General features: G+C 39.0%; 1 protein-coding gene across 1 annotated transcript; it reads right to left on the bottom strand.

Moving 5' to 3' along the window:
- Positions 1–1,446: 1,446 nt before the first annotated feature.
- LOC136283117 (DNA-directed RNA polymerase III subunit RPC5-like) lies at positions 1,447–10,761 on the bottom strand. Its single transcript, XM_066171414.1, has 13 exons — positions 10,668–10,761; positions 10,315–10,436; positions 10,089–10,170; positions 9,487–9,546; positions 8,913–8,948; positions 8,124–8,191; positions 7,515–7,568; positions 6,057–6,124; positions 5,267–5,572; positions 4,327–4,421; positions 4,115–4,195; positions 3,526–3,651; positions 1,447–2,881 (listed from the first exon to the last, which is right to left on the bottom strand). Exons 4-13 carry the CDS (start codon positions 9,544–9,546, stop codon positions 2,804–2,806), a joined length of 972 nt encoding a protein of 323 aa, XP_066027511.1. The 5' UTR covers positions 10,089–10,170; positions 10,315–10,436; positions 10,668–10,761; the 3' UTR covers positions 1,447–2,803.
- Positions 10,762–11,474: the final 713 nt, after the last annotated feature.

Below are 11,474 nucleotides of genomic sequence, written 5' to 3'. Positions count from 1 at the left end.
GCCAACGAGGAGGCTACAATGAAAATAAAACAACCAATCAAATTTCAAGCCTTGTTTAAAGTACCCAATCAAATTGCAGGAAAATGAAAGATAAAGAGTATCATGTGGCAAATTTTTTTTGCAACTTTTGTTTCCAAAACTCCAATTTTTTCTCCTCAAAAATGGATGAATTTAATTTCAAACCGGCTAAGTACTGCATCAATAAAATATTTGAACTGACCAAGTCCTGTAATTGGGCGATTTCAAGATGGATGTAATAAAGTGGTAATTGAACCTCGTGTCGTGCAATTTTGGTCTGAAATCATACTTGTGATTACAAATCGAACGATTTTGAAATCACGCGTATGATTTCAGCCCAAATTGCACTCCGCTCAGTTCAATTACCAATATTAATTACACGGGTGGACCTCTATCGGGCACGTGTCGCTCGTACTTATGGAACTACCGTCGTAGATGGGACTGATTAGGGAGGAGACTCAGTTGGGTTTGGAATATTCTCGCCATTAGACTGTCAGTTCAAGGCTCGGTTCTGCAGTTTCTTGTGGTTTTAAGTGCTCTACGGTTCTCCCACGTATATACACTGAATATGATCGGCTGCCATGTCGTTGACCAATCCTTTTCACCGGGGTAAACGCATGCGGATTGCATTACAGTACTATACCATCATCGGATTCTAAGACTTTGCTGGTAGGAAATGTTTATCACGGAATTCTTCCATATGTTTATGGTAAAACACTCTCTCTACCATCTTGTAAATCTTTGTTAATTTGGAAGAAGGATAACAGTAGCGGCATTGTCGAAATAATTGCCACAAACTTGAGCACATGATGAAGTTGTTTGCCGGGATACAGAAGAGTCAAAGTTGTACTTTTTAAGGGATTTGCATAACTGCAAAGTATCCTTGCATTTTCCTTAAAACAATAACCACTCTCATTATACACCTGCTCTTCCCCAGCCTTATTTAAAACATGTTTACTAGTCGGAAGTAAAACAACTATTGGCACCACTATAAGACGTTTTCAATGTGGTTAACCGTCAACCGTCAAAAATGCAAGATTTTCCACAGCACTGTTAACCGAGCTGCAATTAATAGTTCCGGAAAAAAAGAAACTAGAAGGCTTTTAGGCTTCATACTTTCAAGGGTCTAAAATTTAAAAATAATTTTTCAATTTTCAATACTTTATCAGGAATATTGGGCTATGAGCGAACCCTTCCCATTGCACCTCACGAACTTCAATGATGTGACGTGTGGCGTAAATCTCCTCGAGAAGAAAATCTTAACCCCACTTGGTTCCCTGGGTCTGCCATGTCTTCTCGCTCTCTGAATCACCTTAGTGGATGGAAGGAAGAGAAAATTTAGCAAAGAAGATGGATTTTTACCGCGGTGAAAACAAATTTGCCATGGTGGTTGTGGGTCACAGTAACTAACCCTCTACTTCAGAAAGATCAGTTCTCGAAATGCGTTTTTAATTTTTTGCTATGAAACATCTAGTACAGTCATTTGACATGTGAAATTTCAATTCAATGTAATCTGAGCACATAATAAATAAGTCCTATTGTTGTATACATTGTTTCAAATTGTTCAATAGTTTTCCACTTGGTTGAACTCTTTCAAGGAACAAAGTCCAAGAAGAGTGATAATCTGGTCATATTGCCAGCCACAGTGGTGAAAGGCCCCTGGCAGAATCAGCTTCACACAGTGGGTGAGGATTGCGACTCGATTTCTGTAGTGGTCTTCAAAGAGGCCTTTCTTGTTTGCGTTTTCACACTGATGTAATTTAACTCGGTAGGCCCTTCGGCATAAAGGGCATTTATCTACGAGCAATAGTTTACTTTGTCCAGACTTCTGAACCAAGGTTATTCTAATATTCTAGGACGCCTGAGATAAAACAAAATCCTCGTAATATAAAAGATATTCAATTCAGCAAGAACGAATTACTTTGAAAACTAGAGTCACAAAAAGCAGAGGGGTTAAAATTTTTTTTGCATTGATCTTGTTTCACCGGAATATAAAAAAAGTGTTCTAAAAAACCGAAGAATAAGCTGCAATTTTTACTCTGTTGACGATGATTTGCTACACGTTACTGTGCAAGTTGAAGACATTCTCAGTCACAGTAGACAATCGAGAAAAACAACAAGCTAAATTTTCAAACTTCTCAAGAGACAAATTTCATTTACCGTATTTACTCAGATAAACACCGCTCACCAAAACAAGGCGCAATTGGATGTAAAATAACCGCTAGACACTGCCACCCTAAAACAACAGAGGGCAGCATTTTTTATGGATTCTTGGAAAAACTCAATAATCTAACCAAGCCATGTTGCACTGATATTCCAATTAAGCCGATTATGAATCTATCGCGAAAAAAAAATGCGAGAAATTGGAACTTAAACATGTCTTTGTTTTACAAAGCGTGATTATTGTCAGTGTTTACAAAATGTGATTTTGGAATAGACACTGCCCTAACATAAACGGTTCAACGGAAAAGTTATAAATTTCTAAACCGCCGCGGCGTTTCATTTAGTACATGCAGTAGTTTCATTTCTTTCTACCAAACTTTTATGCAATTATGTGAATAAAATTTGTACGTCTTTCCCGAGGAAAAAAATAAACTATCGCCCGCAGATATTCATTTAAGACCAAGCTTTTTTGTCCTCATATTAAGGATTACACTGTTGGGTGATAACAGTCAAACTCTGAACGTCAACTGGGTGATGCGCATGCTTGACTCGATGTCAGCCTCGCCTTTCGTGAAGCTTGTCTGCCAATGAGCAGAAAACGACATGGTTTATCCACCAGGAGCTATAGATTTGTTAGAATGGTGGATGTTCCCCGCAGATACCACTGGCTATGCCTGTTGCTCATCCTCTCAAGCAAATCCTAAAAAGAAAACAAAATAACTTGAACATTTTAACTACACTTGTGAATTACTCATTGTTATCGTAATCATAAATATACCTTATTTTGAGCGCGCACTATTCAGTTTATGTTTCGCACGCGTGGCTCGAGAATTTTACGTGCCATAAGGCGTAAGTGACGAGGTGGATATTCGGACACCAAATGGTTAGTGGGTGTAAGTTCGGCTTTGGAGAGACAGAGAGAAGTCAAGGTTGAAAAATCTTTATATTCTGCGTCATCTGTAGGTCACTTTTGTTACGTGTTCTCACTAAACCGATCAGCTGTGACAGTCGAGTGCATACCTGGATGTACGCTTCCTGATTCATTTACCATTACATTGTAAAAAATGTCATGCCGAAGGGTAAATATAAGCACAGGGCTTCCACGACAAGTAAGGGGACTTGATCCAAAAAAGATGGACATTTTTTTTCTTACTGAGTGAGATAACACGTCTTTGCTCTCTAGCATAGACAACAGTTTATTGACCAAAATACTCTGAATGGCCACCGGTATTCCAAACAGAAGCAGCGATAAGAATTTGCCTTACATTTAAGAAACAGGGTAATCATTGGTTATAAAAGCTGATAAGCCTTCAAGTTACCAACAGAATCTTCACATTCATTTACCTGCTGGATTGTCATCCACTCCTTTCTTCCAGGCACGGCCCCAACCTGCTCCGTGGCCCTGGCGTTAAATTCTTTCCTGGTCAAGACCCAGGATTTGCTGAACATGTCCAGTAACAGAGCTCGATACTAAAGCATAAATGCCAACGATAAGCATACAAAGCGAGGTGATTTGGGCTTTTCACATAAGACACAGTGGTATAAATATACTCACTACCTTCATCAGCCCTTTAAACCTTAAGAGTGACAAGCATCTAATTTCCCTAAAATATCCCCCCCCCCTGAGTCACACATCAAGGTCAAGAGAATGAAGGGAATTGATCACCAACTAGGGAAGTTCTTGATTATCAAGCAAATTCTCCTTTTCAGCACCAGAGGGAATGTATTGAGATCAGTATGGGGAATAAGCATACTGATTTTAGAGTGTAGAGGATTAGGGACAACCAAGCTTTGTAATAAGTCTCAGGACGTTCTTACACCTTTTTTCATTAAAGTTAGTTTCTTTGAGGGAGAGAGTAGTCAAACACATTACTGCAAAAGATATTTGTCAAATTGAAAGCTTCAACATAACCTCTTTTGTGGAAAGCCTCACCTCATCTGCCGAGTCACCTGTGCTTCTGAAAGAAAATAGTCTGCGTGACTGTATATCGCCTGACAGCGCTTCTGTGGGCCACTGTAATGAAAAAAAATGCTCTAAATGCTTACAAACAAAGACGCGAACAATTTTCTCCGCATTGTTTTTATAAGAATAAAAGTACATCCTGCCAAATTCCGAGAAAATGATCAGAATGGTTTCGTACTCACCTTGAAATCTATTTCTGTCGCTCCTGTACCGAGGATCGCCTTTTCCAGGAGCACGTCAGGCACTCCTGAACATAGTGGATCTCCTGGGCTGCTTGCTAACAAAATAAATTAACATTAGGTTCAAAGAGAAAATAATTTGTTTGCCCTCATGTCATAGACCGCATCCTATCAGTATCAGTGGGACTTCATGCTCATAATTTATCTGATATTCTCACACCGTCAGGACTCTTTTTATCTCTCACTCAGTTTAATCCGATCACACTAAAAAAATTAATCATAACGGGGCCTCAATATTGCTTTACAAGAACGAGGATATCGATGTCACTGTTTTTATTACATTTAAGACTAGTCTAATGCTACTTCAGTTCAATTTGTGCATGTAAAGTTGAGTGCTTGGCGTGCAGTCAGGCATTCAAGTCACACATCATGCAGCTTGAAAAATTTAAAGAAGTCTTTTAGAGATTGGTGACGAGAAAATAAATGTTTTGCCGCTCGAAATGGCTAAAATCTCTGCTAAAACTAATTCTTGACTTTCTCTGTTCATTCTTGTAGAGCATTCAAACCTTAAGTTAAAGTGATATTTTCGTCTTTTGTTACCTGTCAGTTACAACTCTCTCCTTAAAAGCATTTTGCTGAATACTTTAGAAATAATAGGGGGTCTAAATACCTACTACTTGCCTACTCTCCCGGGAATTGTTCTCATTTCTTAATTGGCCTTACTGTGATAAATTTTCCCTAGATCTGATTTTTTTTTTGTTACAAGAACTAATCGTAAAAATCTGTTCAAATCAAAACCCGCTATACGATAAAATCCTTTCGACCAGTACTGCTGTACCACTGAAAAAATTCAATGCTCAATTTCACATTCCCGGAAGACACGACGGGGGGCGGGGGGAGGTAAACAACTCTCCCCTAACGAATGACTAATTACTTCACTCACCAGTTCGCCGGAGAAGCAACAGCCTTTTAAAATCGGCTAAACTTAAAACTGTTCTGTGCAGTTTCTCACGAACAAAGTCCTGTAAGATTTTAAGCAAATCCTGAACATGTGTATCATTTGTCGCCAGAGGTTCCTTACGCAGTTCATGATTCATATTATTACTAGCGACTTCTTTACAGTCAATTTCCATTGGTAAGTGTTCCTCCTCAGTGGATCCATCCTGTGATGTGTTGTGGTTCATCACATGATTCGACTTGGATTTGGAAGGCTTAGAAACCCTTTTGTTTCCTATGCTGGGACAGGAATCTGTAAAAGACGGAAAGGAAAATTAACATTATCATCTCCCCCCCCAAAAAAAGCAAGACAATAACGTAATATCAACTAAACACTTGAAACAACCACGAGGCACGCGCGAGACAAAAAAGGGAATACCAACGTAAAAACAAAACAGCGTAGGACAATCACGTAACACTGTCGTAACAGTTACAACAAACACGCATCAAGCGCGAGACAATCACGTAACACTGATGTAACAATCATAACAGACAGGCGGCAAGCTTGAAACAAAAACAAAAGAATACTTACGTGGCTATCAAAACAGACACACATCGTGCCTCAGACAACACGTAAGCCTGACGTAACAATCAAAACAGACAGATACCAAGCGTGGGACAATCATGTAACACAAACGTAACAATCATACAAGACACGCAGCACGCGTGAAACAATCACGTAATACTGACGTAACATTATAACGAGCACACGGACTCGACGAAATTAGATAACTCACCAGTGTTCATCCTCTTAAGATCTACTCCAAGCTTGTCTTGTTTTGGAACATTCAGTTGTTTTTGAAGACTTAGAAGAAAAGTTGAGAAAGATCATTTTTTTCCCTGCTCGGTCATCGAATATACTAAGATGTTCTTCGTTCTTTTCACAAGCGTAGGACGAAGAAAAAAGTTCAGGGTTACCGCCGAGGAATTGAACCCCAGACTTTTGGATTTTGCAGCGCGGTGCCAGACCACTGAGCAACAGAGAACTAGGTTGTAACTCTCTGATACTCATTGGAACGTCGAATTGCGAAGTCCGAAAGTCTGCGGTACGACTCCTTAAGTGGGCCTCAGATTTTTTCGTAGTCCCACGGTCAAGTCGAAAAGCATAAAATCGTTCTTTTAATTCATTTGATCTGATAGTTTTACGTCAGTAACGTCTTAATAACGTCGCCTGTTACACTAGACTGTCTCTTAACGGGGCACCTCTGTCGATCAGACACTTCAGTCGGCGCTAAGAGTGCGCATGATTAAGTTGATAAGGAATGTATTGCAAACTCCTGTAGCAGGGGCTAATAACATCTGGTTACTGAAGGTCTACTGCCGCCTCTCAGACCTCTTTCCGTTGTTTGTTTAAGGTTTCACTTAACCCTTTACACCCTAACATCAGCTTGCATATTCTCCCCACTATTCTCTATGTATTTCCTAGTATTGAGAGGGAGAATTTGTTTAACAATCAAGAGCTTCTTTGGATAGTGATTATTTTCTTTATTCTTGTGACCTTAATGTGTAATTCAGGGATGATATTTTGAGGAGAAATTAGATGCGAATCACTCTTAGGGGTTAAAGGTCCCTTTTCGGGGCACAGCCGCCAATTACACCCTCGGCAACACTTAGGGAAAAAGTTAAGAAACTCCCCACTACAGTGAACCTGAGGACAGTCACCCTTATTACAAAGTGATCCCAAATAATGGGCAGTACACTAATAGTTACAGCGGTTCTATCCAAGACCGATACATTACAAGGTTACTGTGTTCTTTGGTAAAACACTTCACTCTCAAAGTCTCTCGCCTCCAGAGAAAACAAAAGGTTACCAGCGCAGCACAACTGAGGAAACCAGATAAATTCGATAGAGAGGATTGAGTAACCTGCTCTGGACAAGGAGTCCATGTAGGGGAAGTAACAACCCTTTTTGTCGCTTTAGAGATCGGAACTAGCTCCGGTTGACTTAGCCGTTTACATCCTAACATCAGTATGCACATTCTCCATAATGATCTCAATAAATTTCCTAAGGTGTTGAGGAGGAGAATTTGTCGAAAAATCAAGAGCTTTCTTACTTAGTGATCATTTTCCTTTCTTGTCATGACCTCACTATGTGATTCAGGGACAATATTGTGAGGAGAAATTATATACTAGTTACCTCAACGGGGCAAAGGGTTAACTTTCTATCGATAAGAAGGAAAAGAAAATATACTTACACTTGATACTTGGCTTCCCACATGGTCAACTGCTGTTTGTAAACATCAGGGTGCCTACCGATAAATAAATAAACAAATAAAGAACTGATCTCATCGATGGACAATGAACAGTAAAACAAAATGAGGGTTCAAGGACGATACAAACAAAGAATTGTACTTAAAGCCACAGTTGGGAGAATATCTAATCTCTTCAAAGTTTCATACGCTTCTCCAGGATAAAATAATCGGCGGACCGTTCATTTTTCTTGATGTCTCTTGGTATAAGTCATTCGATAGGATATTACAATTTAAATTGGTTTTACCAACTAAGTTGATGAAGTAAATTGGCCACCGTAAAGAGTTTCTTAAGCCGGTGTCACACCTGGCAAATTTTATTCGCCGATTCCAATCGGCGTATAAAATCGCCAATATCAGGCTTATCAGATATCGGCGATTTTATACGTCTATCGCGGTGATCGGCGAAAATCGCCATCGCCGCACCGGGCACACCTGGCGATTTTCGCCCGATCGCCGAGATCGGCGTATGAAATCGCAGATGTGTCGACGACTTTGAACTGTCGTTTCGAGCGTTAAGCCCTTAGTCTGAGCGAAATTGGACGTTATACTTACTTTTGAACAAACTCTATATCATATGGCAGCACAAACTCCCAGCCTATAGTTACTTTCATTCGCGACATCTAGTTAACAATGAAAACGAGAAAGTTTGTTACTGAAATAGCTAATAATACTGAGTAGGAGTGCAGACTTCTAGTCCTGTGAGTATACATTAAACTCAAGGCTGATTAAAAACACCCACATCATTCTTGAGCACTCGTAACTGTCGAAGGTGACCTACTGAAATTAAAATTATCGCAGTAAAAGAAATTTGCAAAAATTCAGGCTAGAACGGGGATTGAACCCACGCCTCTCAGAAAGTAGTTGAGTGCTACTACCTACTGAGCCACGAAGCCACATATCGAGGGCGTGAAAAATGCGAATGACTTCTTTTCTCCCCGTAAAGGAATATGATCAAAAATAGCGTACACGTATATAGAAGAGATCCCAATTTTCTCCTGTATATGAAATAGAGGCTAATTCCGAAAGGGTATTATCGAACCTGTGCATATTATCTGGTAAACGATTAATGAGAAAAAAAATTGTCATCCAAAGGATACGGTCTTCATTTAATTCATATAAACAATGCTAAAATGCTTGTCCTGTTTGTCCATGAAGTTCTTCTAATGAGCTCAGTGTGAGATCATAGCTGCTGAACAAGTGGTTGCAGCCGTAATTCTTTGCAGAGCGGGATTTAAGAGTTTTCTCTTAGTCTTGCGCGTACAATCAATGAATGAATTGATAATATTTATTGATACATATTACATCTTTGATAAATCCTTGCAATTGATGATGTCAGCTCACCTGATCTAGCATTTCTTTGATGTCCTCACTCGGTAACTGAAAAAGACAAGAATTGCTGATTGTTAAAAAGTAATTGTACAGCTAATTATGACGTCTACACCACAGACTTTCAGAAGATGCTACTAAATGTGCCTCTTCGTCACCAGAGAAATGACACATTCTGTCCTCATAGACATGAAAAGTGTTGCTTTCAATCGGCTCTGCATGTACTGTTTGCTTTAGGTTAATTTTTACAACAAATTATTTCTTGTTAATCAAACAAGGCAAGTACATAAAATGATTCTAAAATCATAAAGTGTAACAAGTGTGGTGATCATTTCAACCCTTTGTACCCAACATCAGTATGCATATTCTCCAAACTGTTCTCTATACATTTCCAAAAGTACTGACAAAGAGAATTTGTTGAACAAACAAGAGCTTCTTAAAATAAGTGATCGTTTCCTTTATTCTTGTGACCTAAATGTTTGATTCAGGGGCAATGTTGGAAGGAGAAATTAGATACTGGATTCTTTTAGGGGGTTAAATTATATTGATGCAGGAGGCAGGGAGTACTTTACATGAATTCAAATCTGACCTTTGTAACTGATTTGATATCTTTTCGTACAACTACTCTGCTCTGGGTAAATCTCCACATCTACAAAGAAATGGTATAAAAAATGAAGCCAATAAGCAAATTGAAATAGCAAAAGAGAGAATCACCTCTAAGGCAGGTCAAACCAGTCTCTACATACATGAGGACTGATGTGCTGATAACTAAATCAAGGTAACTTCTACAACCACGGGTGTTTCTTTAAGAGCTGCTTACCACCAGTCTACCTCCACCTACAAATCCTCTTACAGCAGTCTGTTTAGCTTTAAAGGAGGCTCCCGTGTTTGGGTTTTGTCTTGCAGCCCTTTCCAAGCACAACTACCTGTTACATGAAGCTCTTGTTGGGGGAGCAAGGTCCATCCAAAAGCTAGCAGAAATTCTCTTAATATATACCTCCTCCTCTTCCTTGTTCATAACTGTAAGCAATTTCTAAAGGTTGTGCAATTTTTGCAGTTGAAAATAATTGCTTCAAGTTGAGCCCATTCCCTTCAAAGATATCATTTGAATGGTATTGTAATGCAATAGAAAAAAACAATTTTGTCTTGAGGTAAAAAATATCATAACCAAACAAAAATTCCTGAACTTACTAAATAGTCTCTTCCTTTGCATAAAATATCAGCAGCAATTCCACCACTAGGACTGATGGTTCCCTCTGGATACAACAACTCACTTTTGGAAAAAAAAGACACATTACCCACCACCAAGTCACCACAACTAAGAATATTTTCAGTTGAAATACTGTTGAAAAATAAGCTGCCATATTGTGTATACTTAAATGTACCAAAGAGAAGGTTCTAGCAAAAAGGCTCTTACCTTTTCACTACCCAGCAACCCTGCACCAGGACAGCATATTGCTGTAAGCATTTCAACACTGATGCTTCCTTTGCTGCTGGGGACAAGAGTCTGCACAGCTGTGAGAAAACTGATCACTTTGGCTGGAGATGGACAGAATAGCACATAAGAATAAAGAGAGTAAATAAATATCTAAAGAAACCATTACTGGTACATCTTCCCACTTTGCAAACAGTATGATAAGCATTGACCACCACAGGATCCTTCCATTCCTATCTTGGTCTTGGTCTTGGTACACTCTGTTGTTGTATAAGTTTTTGAGAAATTTGATTGTATATCCAATTGATACGCAAAAAGCAAGTTAAAGGACTCACCCTTGATAAGAAGAGCCCTGACTTGATCTGCCAAGTCCATAGTCTTGAGCTGTGTCATGGATAACACATTACTGGGTACAGGTGGCTTGGAACTGAAAAATAATCAACAGTCAGTTGGGAAATTACAGCAAATTTAATCAAAAAACTACTGACTATGAAGTCTTTCCACCCATTGGTGGTACAAAATGAAAGATAAAATTGGCCTAAAATGTGAACACATTCATGTCCTCAGCAGAAATCATGTGGCTGAAACAAATTTAAAAACTCCGCTGAGTTTCACCTTTACACTGGACCTGATTAAGCAAGGAACAAAACAAAAATAAGAAGCTCAATACCTTCTTCCTGAGAAGTAGATGGAGTCAATAACTTCAAGTAATCCCTATTTAAAAATGACAATTGTGAGAAACACAAAAACAAGGTTTAATATTCAAAATACAACTAACATTGCCACACATGATAGTGATGACCTCAGACCATAAAGCATTCTCTACTTTGCACACACTGAATGTCCTTTGTTTGCCATAACATGCAATCACACAGCTGACAAAGGAAAATCATACAGTGACAAATTTCTGGTATATAAGAAATCCCAATTGGGATCCAAATAATTCACTGTCGGGTGGTGGAAAGATGCATAAGAGTTTACTATCAACTTTTCAGTTGCAAAGGCTTCCTGTTGTTATTCACTTCTTCATTTCATGACTTCTTAATCCACCACATTCATGATACCTCATTCAACAATTAGAGGCTGTAAGATGCGAGTGTTGCTGATCAGATTGCTCAAAAAAAGGCAAATTTTTTTGCACA

This window comes from Pocillopora verrucosa, chromosome 8 (assembly GCF_036669915.1).
Source record: "Pocillopora verrucosa isolate sample1 chromosome 8, ASM3666991v2, whole genome shotgun sequence".
In the NCBI taxonomy this organism is placed as follows: domain Eukaryota; kingdom Metazoa; phylum Cnidaria; class Anthozoa; order Scleractinia; family Pocilloporidae; genus Pocillopora; species Pocillopora verrucosa.
Note: the sequence above shows the minus strand (reverse complement) of the source record. Positions and strands in the feature narration are given on the sequence as shown.